The sequence below is a fragment of the Macaca nemestrina genome, chromosome 6, assembly GCF_043159975.1.
Source record: "Macaca nemestrina isolate mMacNem1 chromosome 6, mMacNem.hap1, whole genome shotgun sequence".
NCBI classification, from domain to species: Eukaryota; Metazoa; Chordata; class Mammalia; order Primates; family Cercopithecidae; genus Macaca; species Macaca nemestrina.
In genome coordinates, this window is record NC_092130.1 from 65,182,712 (window position 1) to 65,198,543 (window position 15,832).

At 42.5% G+C, this 15,832-nt stretch overlaps 1 protein-coding gene and 1 long non-coding RNA gene across 3 annotated transcripts in view; one reads left to right on the forward strand and one right to left on the reverse strand.

The window, feature by feature from the left end:
* Nucleotides 1-5,698: 5,698 nt before the first annotated feature.
* Nucleotides 5,699-14,669, reverse strand: LOC105499985 (uncharacterized). Its single transcript, XR_003013814.2, has 3 exons — nt 12,698-14,669; nt 6,617-8,194; nt 5,699-5,832 (listed from the first exon to the last, which is right to left on the reverse strand). It is a non-coding gene; the product is annotated as an uncharacterized lncRNA (long non-coding RNA).
* The window catches only part of LOC105499984 (tripartite motif containing 36), a 55,176-nt gene continuing 45,168 nt past the window's right edge, over nt 5,825-15,832 (forward strand). Inside the window, exons 1-2 of one of the 2 annotated variants that reach the window (XM_011772886.2) lie at nt 5,825-5,976; nt 14,665-14,784. In XM_011772886.2, the coding sequence (XP_011771188.1) occupies nt 5,914-5,976; nt 14,665-14,784 (183 nt within the window). In that variant the 5' untranslated portion in view covers nt 5,825-5,913. Of the gene's footprint in view, nt 5,977-14,664; nt 14,785-15,832 lie in introns of those variants that run through there. The other variant, XM_011772888.3, reaches the window with a different exon arrangement.

Here is a 15,832-nt window from a genome sequence, read left to right on the forward strand (position 1 = left end):
CATGCCTGTGATCCCAGCACTTTGGGAGGCCAAGGCTGGAGGAACCAAGGCTCCTGTTTGAGCCCAGGAGTTCAAGACCGGCCTAAGCAACATAGTGAGACCCTTATGTCTACAAAAAAAAAAAGGAAAACTAGCTGGGTGTGGAGGCATGCACCTGTAGTCCCAGCTACTCAGGAAGCTGAGGTGGGAGGACGGCTTGAGCCCAGGAAGTGGAGGTTGCAGTGAGCTATTACTGCACCACTGCACTCAACCTGGGCAATAGAGCAAGACCTTGTCACAAAAAAAAAAAAAAAGAGAGAGAGAGAGAGCAATAATCAACTTTAACTGACGTTTGTAGAATACTTCACCCAACAACAGCAGAATATACACTCTTTTTAAGCACACATGGAATATCATCCAAAATAGGTAATATTCTAGGCCATGGGTTAGTAAATTAGAGCCCAAGGATCAGCTGCCTAGTTTTTTTTTAAACCATTTTTAAGTGTTCAATTGAGTGGCATTAATTATATTCAAAATGTTGTGCAAACGTTACCACTATCTATACCCAAAACTTTTTCGTCACTCCCAATGTAAACTCTATCCATTAAACAATCCATTCCAGACTCTCTCCAGCCCCTCTACTTTCTGTCTCTATGAGTTTATCTATTCTAGATATTTCATATAAGTGGAACTATACAATATTTATCCTTTTATTTCTGGCTTATTTCACTTAGCATAATGTTTTCAATGTTCATATTGTAGCATATGTTAAAACTTCATTACATGTTATGGCTGAAAAATATTCCATTATATGTATATATATTTTGTTTATCCATCTATTGACAGACACTTTAGTTGTTTCTACCTTTTGATTATTGTGAAAAATGCAGCAATGAATTACAAGTATCTGTTTGAGTCCCTGTTATCAAGTTGTTTGTGTATATAACTAGGAGTGGAATTGCTGAGTCATATGGTAATTCAAAATTCTAAGAATTCTAAGAGGGTTCCAATTTCTCCCTATTGTCATTAATACTTGTTATTCTCTCTGTTTTTGATTCTAGCCATTCTAGTGAGTATGAGGTAGTATCTTATTGTGGTTTTGATTTGCATTTTCCTAATGACTAATAACGTCGAGCATCTTTTCATGTGCTTATTCAGCTGCCTATTTTCATATATAAATGTTTATTGAAACATGTCCACATTCATTTCTGTACCTATTGTCAATAGTTCCTTTCATCGTGTAACAGCAGAGTTGAGTAGTGATATAGTTTGGATATATGTCCCCTCCTGTTAAAATTTGATCCCCAGTGTTGGAGATGAGGTCTAGTTGGAGCTATTTTGGTAATGGAGATGGATCCTTCATGAATATCTTGGTGCTGTCCTCGTGGTAATGAGTTAAGTTCTTGCTCTATTAGTTCTCATGAGAACGGACTGTTAAAACGAGCATGACATCCCTCTCCTTTCTTTCTTGCTCCCTCTTGCCATGTGACATGCCAGCTTCCCTTCACCTTCTGCCATAAGTGAAATCTTCTTGAAGCCTTACTGGAAGCATATGCTGGCACGATGCTTCCTGTAAAGTCTGCAGAACCATGAACCAAATAAACCTCTTTTCCTTATAAATTATCTAGCCCCAGGTGATCTTTTGTAGCAACACAGACTAAGACAAGTAGTAACAGAAATTATATGGCTTCAAGTCTACAATGTTCATTAATATCTTACCCTTTAAGAAAAAGTTGCTGACTTCCACATTAGACCATTGAAAAGCTGAATATATTTAAAAACATTAAAATCATTCAAAGGATGATCTTTGCTCAAAACAGAATTGGATTAGAAATCAATTCTAATTCAAAAATCAATTCTAATAACAAAAATAGAAAATCTAAACGATTTGGAAATTTGAAATAATTTGGAAATTAAACAACACATTTGTAAATAACCCATGGGTCAAAGAAAAAAATCACAATAGGAAATTTTTAAAATATTTCTAACTTAATTTAAAAACACATCAAAAGTCATGGAATATAGCAAACCAATCAGTACTTAATGGTGAAAGAATGAATGCTTTTTCCCCAAGACTGGGAATAAGGCAAGGATGCCCACACTTGCTGCATGCATTCAATGGAGGTTCTACTGGAGGTTCTAACCAGAGCAATAAGGCAAGAAAAATAAAGGCATACAGATTGGAAAGGAAGAAATAAAATTGTCTTTAATTACAGATGATATTATAAGGAATCTGAAAATAAAATCTGGAATTGATAAGTGAATTTTGCCCCATTGTAAAACACAACCTTATGCAAAAATCAGTTGTGTTTCTATATAACAGTAATTAACAATCCAAAAAATGACATTAAGAAGTCAATTTTATTCACAATAATATTAAAAGGAGTACCTTGCAATATGTAATACAATAAGTACAATATCTGAACACTAAAAGTGATAGAACATTGCTGGAAAAAATTAAAGAAAATCTCAATAAATGAATATTCTAATATTGTAAAACCAGATTACGAGATGGTTTTACAAATCCATAATTTAATAAAAATAACTAAGCAGTACACTGACAATTAGTGAATTTTATGGTATATAAATTGTACCTCAATAAAGCTTATTCAAAAAATAAGATTTTTTTTAAAATGACCTTTTTGAGTACAGAATCAGTCAAATTTTAGGTTTATGTTTTTGAAATAAAAAACTAAGAAAATGTGAGATTTTATTAAAAGTAAGATATTTTAGGTTTCTTCAGTCTCTACCTCTTAAAAAGCTGAACATTCATCATCATAGATTTTTAAATTCAAAACCTTCAAAAATACAATTTATGTGTCACCATTAAAAAGAAAACTTGGATTGTGTATTTTGTTGATGTTATTTGTTAAAGCTATTATGTATTATGCTGGTTACCATCAGAAGGAGAAAATAGAATGTTGTGAATCTCTATAAGTTATACTTATTTCAATAATTGGCATGGCAATAGAGCAGTTGAAGAATTTTCTCCATTTGATGAAAGTTGGCAATTAGCATATTTTCCACAGCAAGGGACCCTTTAATATTGCTGGTCTTCTCAGTGTGAAAAATTCACACATCACATAATCCCTCTATTAAATAGCTTCCTCTTAGGTGGGGAAGTCCCCTGTGAAGCAGCACCTGTCATGTTAATTTTATACTTATTTTTAGAGAAATATGAATTAACATTTTTCTTAATTTTGGTTCTTTTAGGGAATGAAGTTTTAAATTTGCATGATTTTAATCTTTTTTTTTTTAGAAGAAAGGGAAATAATAAAGCAACTTTTGACATAGGTACTTTTGTACCTATTGATAGTCTGACCCTCTGTCTTTGAAGTGCATGCATAGAATTTCAGAAGAAATTTAAATGTTGTCTTCATTTTTGTATGCCTATCTTCTTTGAAAGATCTTTAATGCTCCAGAGTGCTCTTCACACAATGACTATAAAGAGTGGTAAATACCACCAGGTATTGGAGTAAATAAATGCTCAGGACCCAACTTACATTTTCTAAAACTCTTGCCCCCACCACTTTCTTGGTCTTGAGTAGGAATCTAGGCAACTGATAAGGATATTTTGCCTGGAATATTTTCTAGTAGCAAGTGATCAGGTGGACAGCCCTTTTTTAACAGCAGTTTTTTCAGGGAGGATAATGGCAGCTAATGCTGCCAGATGGCAAAGGGATCCTCAGATCAGAGATCTTAGGGTTAAGAACAGGAAGGGGTTAGAGACCATTTAGTCAAAAGCAGTCATTTTATAGAAGAGAAAACTGAAACTCTGGAAGTTGAATGGACTCACTCAAGGTTAGTAGAAACTAACAACTTTCTACCTGGTATCTGTCCCCTCTTCTTCCTTACGAACAAATCCTTGATTTTGTTTAGAGTGGCAATGTTCCCAGAACAAAATAATCACCTCCCCAGCCTTCCTTGGAGCTAGGGGTGCATATTACCCATTTCTCACAAAGGTGTAAGTGGAGGTCACTGGATGGGGTTGGGGGAAGCTTTCTAAGGGGTAACAAATGCCTTGTGTGCTCTTTTGTCTCTCTCCCTCCTGCTTGTAATGCAGACATAAGATTTGTTGTTCAGCTCGAACACTGTGGTTTTTAATCAGGTGCCAGAATCCATTCTGGGTGTGAAAAAATGTTCACATTTAGAGCAATATCTCTTTCTGGTAATCCATCAAGTGTTGCTAACAGTAGGCAAGGACCCATTTATGGATGCTACACACCTTAATTGAATTCTACTAGTTTTCCTGTGGATGCAAAGAGTATACACGAAGTTCTACAGAACTTAAGAGGGACAAGAAGCTTCCAGCTGTATATCCAAGAAGGATTATGATTGTGTCTTGCCTCCTACAGAGCCCTAACTGTGAACATCAGCATGTTAACTTTTGCTGCTTGTTCTAGGAGGTTTTCAGCACCAGCTCGTAAAGGAAAGTAACACACTGAAGAAGCAAAGTTCTGGTAGAACAACAGTTACAGAGCAACACTACTGGAGCTTTACGAAGAGGTGTGTTGAAAAAAGAAATGTGTATACTTCTGGATTTCTGGACCAGAGTGGAGACGTTAGAAAATGAGAAAAGGAAGAGGCAAAGAAGAAAAATCCCCAATGTCTCTTTAAGCCTGCAAAACTCTTATACACTTACCTGTAAAATAGGTCATTTCGACACACCTGCCCACTGTTGCTGAGTGCAACGCAGACTCTGCCAACTTGCTTAAGGAAAGTGGTTTCACAAACCTTGTAGTAGATCTTATTCGTGTCTAATCTAATTATTGCTGGCAGCGTTTTTCTTTTCTTTTTAAAGAAAAAAAATCAAGCCTTTAATCGCAAAGACTGCCTAGAGCAGAGTGATAGACTGGGACTGACTTTGTTCAGCCAAGTTTTCTTTTGAAGAGAAGCAAAGATATGGTACGGTCTGAGGCCATTTCGGCTGCAGCCTCCTAGGGAAGCTGCTGTTATAAAAAGAAGTACAGAAATATAAGAAGCATGCACTGAACGCTTTAACTCAACCAACGAAACAAATAATTTAAAAAGTGGGCTTGTGGTAACTAAGGGTGAGAGTGTCCAGGAACCTGGCTGACATTTTTTTTTCCTTTTCTTTTCTTTCCTCTTCTTCTTCTTTCTTCTTTTTATTCTTTTTTCTTTTCTTTTCTTTTTTGTTATTGTTAAGGGAAAGCTGAGTATCAAAACGATATGGAGATACAATTGGCCTTACACACTTAAGTGTTTAAAATACAGTCCCTGTATTTGTTCTCATCTCAGAAGCGCGGGGCTTGGTCTTTATTACCTATTGGATTTCAGGAAGGCTGACTTGAGATGCGCCGTTGCCATTTCCTGGCCTTCACTTATGTATTTATTTATTTTCCGGCGCTGGCAGTCAGCCCCTTTGTTGCGCCTCCTCTGCATTTATTTCTGCCTGCCCTCGCACCTCCAGACAGTGCGATGGGGCTTTTTTCCAGATCTTCGCGCCGAGAGCCCGGGACGGCCAACCTCCAGGCATGCGATGAAGGCCGGGGAGTGTCGACCTGGGGCCGCGCTGGGCACCCGCTTTGTGTGCGCGTTTATTTGTCTCCGCTGCGGTCCGACCGCGGCCGCGACCCCCGAGGAGGCGGGGCCTCCGCGCGCCCGGCTCCGCCTGGTGAGGGTTTCACGGCCGCCACCGCTGCCGCCGCCCTCGTTTGTTCCGTTAGATCGCGCAGCCCCGATCGGTGCACCCAGATCCTAGCAAGCCGGGCGAGACTGCCCAGGAGCCCTCGATGGCTTTCATTCCACCCAAGCCCGCTTCTTACTTTCCCCGGCGCTTTCTCACTTTTCCCGGTTAACAGCTTATGGGCGGGGAGCTCGGCAAAACTCAGACTAAAAACAGAAAAAGAGAAAAGAAAAGACAATTTCGATATACCCGCGTCGGTCCTCCAGAGTTTGTGAAGGGGCGTAAACATGTCGGAGTCTGGGGAGATGAGTGAATTTGGCTACATCATGGAATTGCTAGCTAAAGGCAAGGTAAGTGATGGGACGCGGGGCGCCGCGGCCTGGGCCCCGGACTCCGGCACTACCTGGCCTGCCACTGTGGGCGTCCGTGTTCATTCCAGCGCCTGGGAAGGGCGGGAGGCTGGAATCCAGGGGCTGCGCTCGCAGCCCGGGTGTCCCAGCAGCTGCGGAATGCAAAGTAGCCGCCTTTTCTTTATTGCGTGGCATCTCTGAAATAAGCCAAGAGGGGACTTTCGGGCGCTTTGGGGGCCAGCTGGGCAGCAGTAGGTGCTCCCGGACGCCGAAGGGCGAGAGCCCAGCGTCAGAAGATGGAAAGGAGGGCGGGGCGTTGGCCAAGGGGGCGCTCCCCCACGCAACCAGGGCTCCCCAAGCGTGGTGACTTCGAGTGGGTGACCTCGCCTGTCTGGGCGCGGAGCGTGGAGGGAGGGTCCGCCCAGCGAGTGAATAGGCTCAGAGTGTGGGATCGGGGTCAGCCCGCAGTCAGAGCGTGTGGCCGGTAAATAGGGACAGCACCTTCGTTCGCCCTGCCCTGGCCTTTTCAGGCCTCCTTCCAGGTCGTTAGCTTCTGCTGCTCCAGGCCGGGAATATTTAAAGCAGCCTTCTTTTGGTAGGGAGGGGAAGATGCTGGAGGAGCGGGATTTCAGCCCCTCACCTGTCCTGGAGCCTTTAGGAACCCAGGCTGGCGCCGTCGGTGGCGCCCGCGACCACGCCCTCAGCCGGCGGGGTGGTGCCGGGCCTGAGCCCGTGCAGGAGGGTGGGCTCCGCGCTGCGTCCCAGAAATTGCCGGCAGAAGCTCCTAAGTGGTTTGCAGGCGGAACGTGTCGGGAAATACGGAGGCTGCACAGAGCACTGCCCTCCGGGACTCGCAGGCGGAGAGAAGGCGGGAAAGGGCGTCAGCGTTTGCTCTCTGCGCCTGGAGCTTCGAGAAGAGGTGATGGCACAAAGGAGCACTCGACTCCCTGCGCACGGTTAACAGAAAGGAGGATGATTCTGTAGCTCTGATGTGAGCACCTGAAACCCTGCAGTCCCACACCCCACTAACTCCAACGCCGCCTATATAGCATATGGAGTAGTTTTAGCTTCATGCCGGACAGTCCTACGGCCCCAGGGCTGGTGAGCTGGTTTAATGCACTCTCAGCCTAAAAAGTCCCAAATGAACCCTACGCCTCTCTGAATTCTCTTGTTCTACAGGCACTGAATACGTTCATCAGAAACAGAATATTCATTAACATTTCGAAAGTGGAGCTGTGTCTTGGGCCTCCCCTACCATTTACAACCCCGGGTCAGAAGTACCAATGGAGAACCCTCGTTCCACTTTTCTTCCAAGCCCAGGCTCCGTCCTGTACCTCAAGGGGCATTCAGCACACACTGACCAGTGTATCCGAGCTCTTTGTCGCCCCAGCAGCAGCCCCTTGACCACCCTTCGGGCCTAGGGTGCATATTGCGGCCCACCCCTCCCTCTCACCGTGGGGAGAGAAATCCCCGAGAAAGAGCTGGCTCTGAGCAAAGAGGCAGGCAGCCAGAGGAGGGCCAGAACCAGGGCCTCTAAAGAGCGAGAGGTGCAGCAGGGCCCCGACTGCCCAGGTCTAGGAGAATGCCTAACAGGGACATCGATTTGGGAATGATGAGGGGCTGGGGGGCAGGGAGGAAAAATGCCTTTGGTTGAACAAAATAAATGGACTACTCTTGATAGGGTGGAGAATAAGATGATAGGTGAATTTTGTCCTATGGTGCTCAGACATTCTTCAAAGTAAGCCAGAATTGTATTAGTTGGCTATGCTTTCCTTCAATGACAGACAAATCCTGAAATTCTGAGAGAATAATTTCGGGGTGGGACCCAGGGATTTGCATGTTAAGAACAGCCCAGGTGACCATGAAGCCGACTGATGGATGTCCCATGAACACGAAATGGGGAAGTAGGGCAGAACCATTAAAACTGCTTATAATCAAGTCAGGTAAACAAAAACAAAACCCTCTCAGAATAGCAATGGGTTCATCACAGTATGTTCACTATAATGAAAAAACACTAACTTTCTGGCTTCATTCACTGGATTTCTCTGCTCTCTCTCTCTGCCTCTGTCTTCACTAGGCTTCAGCAATGGGCCTGCAGCAAACACATGAGCATTCCAGGTTGACTTCTAAAGGTGGAAAGGCCCGGCGGGTGTCCCTTTGAAATCTCTGAGGTTTGAAAGCAGTCTCTCCCAAGAAGAACTTAGGACAGTTCCTCTGTCTGTTTTGTGGGGGTTGGAGGGGGAGAGTTGTTCAGGAGTAGCCAGCTTATTTCCTACCCATGCTCCTCAGGCTCAAATCCTGCCCCACCCTGCAGCCCCAGTCCTAGCCCATTTAAGACCCCTGTTTTGTGTGTGGTTATACAGGATTTGAACACTGAATATTAACCATGGAATAGCAGACCGTTGAGACTGACTTGCTTTATTTTCCTCTGTGGAGTTAGGTTCCACTTTGTAGTTGGGGTTTGTAATGTAACGAATAATGGGAAACTGGTCTAGTTATGGGAGTTAAAGGAGAGCAGAGGCCTGTAGTTGGCCTGCCCCCCCCCCCCCCGCCCCACCATCCCTCAAAGTTGAGACCACTGAGTTGACCATCCTCTTAATTTCTCTCACTTTTCCCCCAGATTTGTTTCATCCTGTACTGGACTTCTCAAACTGTACATAATTAAAAATACATAGCTTTACATTTTTACAAACTTAATACCTGAATATATGCTTGTTGTCAAATACTCAAACTTCACAGAAAGTTTTACAGAGTAAAAAGTGGAAGTTCATGCCCACATCCAATCTCATTCCTTCCCCAGTGGCAGCAGTTTGTGTGTCTATTTCAAATTAAATTAGCATACCATATGTTCTCTGAAATGTGGGAAGTGAGCCTTTTTTCTTAGGGTAACCTAAAACCTACAAGACAAACTGGATCAGCTTATTTACTCTATTGTGATGGCTACGTTAATATTTAAAGTACATAGTGATATGTGCCATTGTGACCTTTCTGCTCATCAAACAATACTGCATAAGTGTAGTTAATACTTACGATCATTCTCAAGAGGCTTAAAAATGTAAATGTATTTCCTTATATTTCACTAACCGTGAAACTTTTACCATTTCTGAAAGCTGTCTTTCTGTTTATTTTGCAGCTAATCTCTTTGGATTAAAAGAGGTTTCCAAATCTGTGGTCAATATCTAAGGTTACTCAAAGCAGTATTTTTAAACTGTTTTGGTCTCTTGAAAGATTGGTCTCACTAATTTTTTTATCACCATCATACACTCTTCTGGAATCATATAATGAAGATTTGATGACAAGGAATATAGAATTCAAATTTTAGTATATCTGTTTGTATTTTGTGTATTTAGCATATTTACATTTATGTGTAAATAAACAGATGGTACATTCGGTTCCCATAATTTAATAATTACTGTTCAGGCATATCTAAGGAGTAAAATAGTTTCAGCAAAATAAGAGAGGCTTTGTAAATCTTATATTTAATTTCGATAGGGAAATAGGCAATGATACCATTACTTGGTGAATTATTATTTTAACTTTGAACATCTTTGAGGCACAAAAAATTCAAGAATTTTTACAAATACAAACTTTAAAAAAAGAAGACACACTCTGAAGGAATTAGGCTTGGAAAGTCCTCAAATCTAGACTAATAAAAGGTCGTAAATATCTCCTGGGACCAAAACAAAAATACCACCAAATGATCTGTTTCAGAAGGATGAATAGATAGTTGTTCACACAACTAAAATCTAAACCAGGGTGATAGTGGTAAGGTTGTGCCCACTGTGTAAGTATTTTTATTTATTTATTTATTTTTGAGAGACAGTTTCACTCTGTTGCCCAGGCTGGCATGCAGTGGTGCAATCTCGGGCTCACTGCAACCTTCACTTCTAGGTTCAAGCAATTCTCCTGCCTCAGCCTCCCTAGTAGCTGGGACTACAGGCACACGCCACCATGCCCAGCTAATTTTTTGTATTATTAGTAGAGACAGGGTTTCGCCATGTTGGCCAGGCTGGTCTCGAGCTCTGACCTCAAGTGATCTTAGCTTCCCAAAGTGCTGGGATTACAGGGGTAAGCCAATGCGTCAGGCCTACAAAGTATTTTTTAAAGGTTTTTAAAATATATATATTGAAATTGGGCAAAATGTATGTGCTGTGGAGAGTAAGGAAGGCAGGCAGAAGATTTACAATATTATTTGAAAAGAGCTAATTTCATAAATATAATTTTCCTCTTTTTTTTTTTTTTTTTTTTTTTTTTTTTTTACTATATTGCGCTAAAGATATTTTGGAAAAAAGGTGTCTCCTAAACTACTTTGTAAAAGGATGTTTAAATCCGATTTTTAGTGAAATCGTAAATTCTGTGTTGTATACTTACCTGTGGGCAGTGCAATAAGGATGCTGGACTGAGACCCAGGTTTGAATCTTGGCTTTTTAGTATATAGCCATGTAATCTTAAGCATATTACTTAATCTATGGGTGGAGGTGGAGAGGAATTTTACTTGTTACATGTCTTCTCTGAAAAGAATTATACCTATTTCACAGGGTTACTACAAGAGTTAAATGAATATTGTATGCAAGTTTCCTAATACCGTTATTGACACATCATAGGCCCTCAATAAATGAAAGCTATTACTTCTAGCTTTTATGACAACAGGGTTGGGCCTTGAGACACCTTATATCCACACTGTGATCATTAAGAAGTAGAGGTAGGGTTGACAGAAAAAATACAGGATGTGTAGAGTTGAATTTGAATTTAAGATACTTTTTTTTTTTTTTAGAATATGTGCAATGTGATATTTGGAACATATACTAAAAAATTATGTATCTGAAATTCCAATTTAACTGGGTGTATTATGTTCTTATTTACTAAATCTAGTAACCCTGAGGGGAAGAATAATGAGATGTGGTCAACAGAGAGGGGCCTGCTAGATTGCCTCAAAATACTACCAATTTTGTTTACCTCAAGTTGGCCAAAAAACGTCTTTGCCCACTAGTTATTCAGCCAATACACTCATCATTAATGGAAAAGAGTCTGTGAGAGCAGCACTGGGTTCCTCTCATCTTCCTAATTGCAAATTGTTGCTCTGGTGCTACTGTTTAGTAGATAAACGCTTACTAGATTTTGTCTTAAATAAAAGTTTAAATGGTCGAGAAGACAAAACATCAGATATCAGTGTACAAAGAGTAGGTAGTTGTGTTAAACTGAGTGCTGAAAGAGTTCAGAATAAAGGGAGATAATCAATGAAATCAAAACTAATAAAGGAGGCTCCAGAAGTGCAACTTGAAAGATGAGGAGGATTTGGCCAGGTAGTGGAAATCTGAACTCGCTGGCTCTCTGGACTCCTCTCCCCTGACTTTGTTCCCATAGAAACACTTTATGACTGGTAAGCTTGGCCTGTCAGAAGCTTGAGTCAATAATTGATAGACAATGCCATTCATTATCCCTTCACTGGTAACCTCCTGATACCCAGTAGTACAGGTGGTCTGTGTGCCAATCTACTCTAAAACCCTGTAATTTACTTTATTTCCATACTTCTTATTTTCTATACGTCCAAGGTCTCTCTTGATTCTATATCTGTGGCTGCTTAATGATTAGGGTTTCCCAAAAGGGGACAGGGTTTAGGGAATATATGGCCATATTACCTTGTTTCTATTTCTTGTTTAGTATATACTAATAGAATGGTGATACCCTGCCTGTCTGATCTCAGATCAAACCAATTAATATGCACCATGGTCATTAGGTCCTGACCCAGCCAGAAATTTAATCTCTTGTTGGGTATTAGGAATCAATATGGAAAGAGACCAAGTCAGCTTATGGAGTAGTATATGGTTTATAGGGTAAGGGGTTTATATTTTAAATATCAAGCAATGAACATTGATTGAGGCTCTGTTTTATCAAAGACTGAATTGTGTGTGTTTGGAGAGGGGAGACTGTTGACCTTTTGGACTTCATGAAGTAGATGGATGTGAGACAGCTCATGCCCCTGTGATAGAAGAGCAATTAAGTGATACCAGAAGTGGAAAATAAGATATCACAATGAAGGCAAGAGTATTGAAGGTCTGTGAACTTAGGGGGATAAGAATGGAATAGGTTTTCTTGTTTTGCATTTTTAACCCAGATTTTAAAATAAACTATTGAAAAAGGAGGTGCTAGGATACTCCAAACTGGGGAGGAGTAGGCACCAAGGGATAGCATATACAATGGAAAATAGGGGAATAATGATTTTTTTAAAGTTCAGATATTTCATGCCATTCCTGCTAAAAAGCCTTCCAAAGCTGCTCAACATCTACAAAAGCATAGAGGCCTTCCATACTTTACCAGACTTACTTTGTCACCACAAGTTTATCACCCTTTCTCTAACTCCTGCTCCCCAACTCATGCGCATGCACACACACACATACACACACACACACTCTCAAATACATGGGTTCACACACCCCCTCGCCCCATTATGTTCCAATACCAAGCTGCCTGTGGTCCAGGACTGTAGCTTATTCTGCTCCTTGTGCAAATAGAGGCATGAGGACAGGGTTACACATATGGAACGTCATCTGTAAATACTGAATTGATAGGCTGCTAGGCATGTGGAGAGGGGGCTTAGAGTGAGCATGGGAATCGGTTGTGAGGATGAGAAAGAACAGAATCTGACAACAACCTATGATTTAAGGCTGACCAGAGATAGGGAAGAAGAAAGGAAGATAAAAAGCAAGCAAACAAAACCCACCAGGATTTTAACTTGAGGAACTGGGAAGGGTCTTGGTATCCTGGGAGGCTGGGATGTTTGGATGTTGCAACAGAGAAGTTGATGACTTGACACAGAGCACGGCAGCCCAGGGAGACAGAAATGATTAGGGAACTGGGAAAGCAGTGGTTTAAAATGGCAGTTTTCGTATTTGTCTTCTTCCCCCCACCTTTTGTTTTTAAAAGTGTATGGATAGAACGGATTAACATTAAAAAGTTTTAGAAGTATAACATGTACATATAAGATGCAAAGATAATACATGTGAGTGAAGAGTAAGTCTTGTATACCTGACTCTATCCCTTACTTCTCCACAATGGTTATCATTTTTTGTGCTCTATTCCAGATGCTTATTTTTGTTTGCCTATAATTTTAGTTTGCCTCGTCTTTTGGCCAGAGTGGCAGCATATAGAATCCATATGGTTTTGTACTTTTTTTTTTTTTTTTGGAGACAGAGTCGCGCTCTGTCGCCAAGGCTGGAGTGCAGTGGCACAATCTTGGCTCACTGCAACCTCTGCCTCCCGGTTTCAAGTGATTCTTCTGCCTCAGCCTCCTGAGTAGCTGGGATTACAGGTGTGTGCCACCACACCAGGCTAATTTTTGTATTTTTAGTAGAGAAGGGGTTTCACCATGTTGGCCAGGCTGGTCTCGAACTCCCAACCTCAGGTGATCCACCCGCCTCAGCCTCCCAAAGTGCTGGGATTACAGGTGTGGACCACCACGCCCATCATATATTAGAAATCCTTTGTCATCAGTACATTGATTTTAACTGCTGCACAGTATTCTGTGGTATGAATGTACATTATGGATGATGTTTAGTTATAAATAAGGTCTCAATAAGCTCTTTGCACATGCTTTTGTGCACATATGCAAGTATTACAGTAGAAACATTCTTAGATGTGGAATTGCTTAGTCAAAAGTTACAAATACTTAAAATTTTTGATAGGATTTGTAAAATGTCCCTTCAGATAAGCTGTACCAACATATGCTACCACAAAAAGGTTTGAGCAAAATAAGAGAGGCTTTGTAAATCTTATATTTAATTTTGATAGAGAAATACGCAATGATACCGTTACTTGGTGAATTATTTTAACTTTGAACATCTTTGAGGCACAAAAATATTCAAAAAATTAACAAACACAAAATTTACTTTAAAACAAGAAGACGCTTATACTTTGAAAGAATTAGACTTAGAAAGTCCTCAAATCTATACTAATATAAAGTCTTAAACATCTCATGGGACCAAAACAAAAATACCACCAAATGATCTGTTTCAGAAGGATAAATAGATAGTTGCTCACACAACTAAAACCTATACTGGGGTGATAATGGTAAGGTTGTGCCCACTGCCTAAGTATTTTTTATTTTTATTTTTTTTTGAGACACAGTTTTGCCAAGTGTATTAACATCATGTTTGAATTTTGTGGATCAAGTAGAAAATGATAGCTCAGTGAAGTCTGATTTGCAAAAATGGAAGGCCATAGCAATGTATTTTCACCAAAATATGTCTATACAGGTTTTATCTTTAATTCCTGTTAATGGAGCCTACTAATCACTTTTACTGTGTCAGCTAATAAGTTTTGGATCAAAGCAGGTGTGCTGATGTGAAATTACAGCCCGAGGGGAATTATTTCGCTCAAAGGCCAGTGTGAGAAAGACTTATAATGCTTTCTAACGATTGAGCCTTTAAAAATATATATAGGCACCTAATTCACGCAGGCATTTGTTATTCTCCTCCTGATTAGCACTTTTCAGAACCTGTGGGAAGGAAGCCTTCTCAAGTCTAGCACCTGCGGCCACGGAACAGGCATTAATCCGGATCAGAACAGCCCAGGCATTATTACCTGGCAAAGCTTTCATCCTCTGTTCACCTCATCTGTAAATGGAGGGTGTTCAATTAGAGAAAATTGCTACTGTCTCTCAATGTTCTTAATTCTACACTCCTTATTCAGATGCCGGATTGGAGACAAGGCTACCGCTGCAGACAGGGCTGTGGGAAGACGGCGGAACTTGCCACAGCGAGAGACTTCTCCCAAACAGGAAATAAAAGTGGGAAGCATTTTAAAACCTAAACGAGATGTCTCGCTACAGCTCTGTAGTCCCTACTTACCCAGAAGTTTAGGGCATCTGTTCTTAAAGCCTAATACATAGGAATGAATTATTTAGCTAGCCAGGAAGGCAGTGGCGTGATCTAATAATCCTAAGTTAATTTGTTCTCCGTGTGTCCTGAAAAAAACACAAGAAACACACTTGGGCCGTGGCAGGTGAAATGTGCACAGCCAGTCCCTGAGGTGGTGCGCGCCTTAAGTGGGGGTGCCGGAGCCACTCAGGACCCTCTGTCCTGGTCCTCAGGAGGGAAAGCCTAGGCCCGGGTGGCGGGGGGTCGCTCCCTTTCCGCGGCCTTTTAAATTCAGTCCCTGGCCAGCATCCGGGAGAGGAATACCCACCCTGCAGGCGGTCCCCGCGCCACTGGGCAAGAACTTGCCGTGACATCGCGACTTGGGGTATAGAAGCAAAAAGCGGGATACGAGTGTTCAGTGCCAAGTTAGGGACTATGAAGTTCACCCAGCGAGTGAAGCCAGGAGAGAACGGGGATGAGCCGGGCGGGGACAGGGAACCCCAGGCTGCGCCTGGCTGGGGACGGCGGAGGGGGCGGGCGGGGTCTCACTCTGGTCGCCTCGCGCAGCTCTGCCGTCCTCGCCGCGGCCATTCAGGGAAGGTGGCTTAGGCTCGCCCTCGCCCGCACCGTCCTGTGTTGAGTCTGGAAGCGGGGCTTCGAACCGCGAAGGAAGAAAGCGCAGTGGGAGCAAACTGAAGGGCGGAGGGGCAGCGCGGGGCCAGGGGCCCAGGCTGCAGCCGGCTGCTCTGCCGCAGCGGGGCCTGCCCGCCCAGGCGCCGCCCTCGGCAACCGCCCACCGCTCCCGGCTGCCCTCACTTCCGCTCCTCAGAGGCCCCCCAGCCTGGCATCGGGCGACGGGCGGCAGCCCGGGTGGGAGTGAGGGGCTGCTGCGTAGGGAAGAGGTGGCGGCGGAAGGCGCCGATCCCTAACCGCGTGCCACACCCGCGCCGAGCCGAGTCTCGCTGACCCCAACGCTCAGACACCCAGCCTACCAGCCCCAG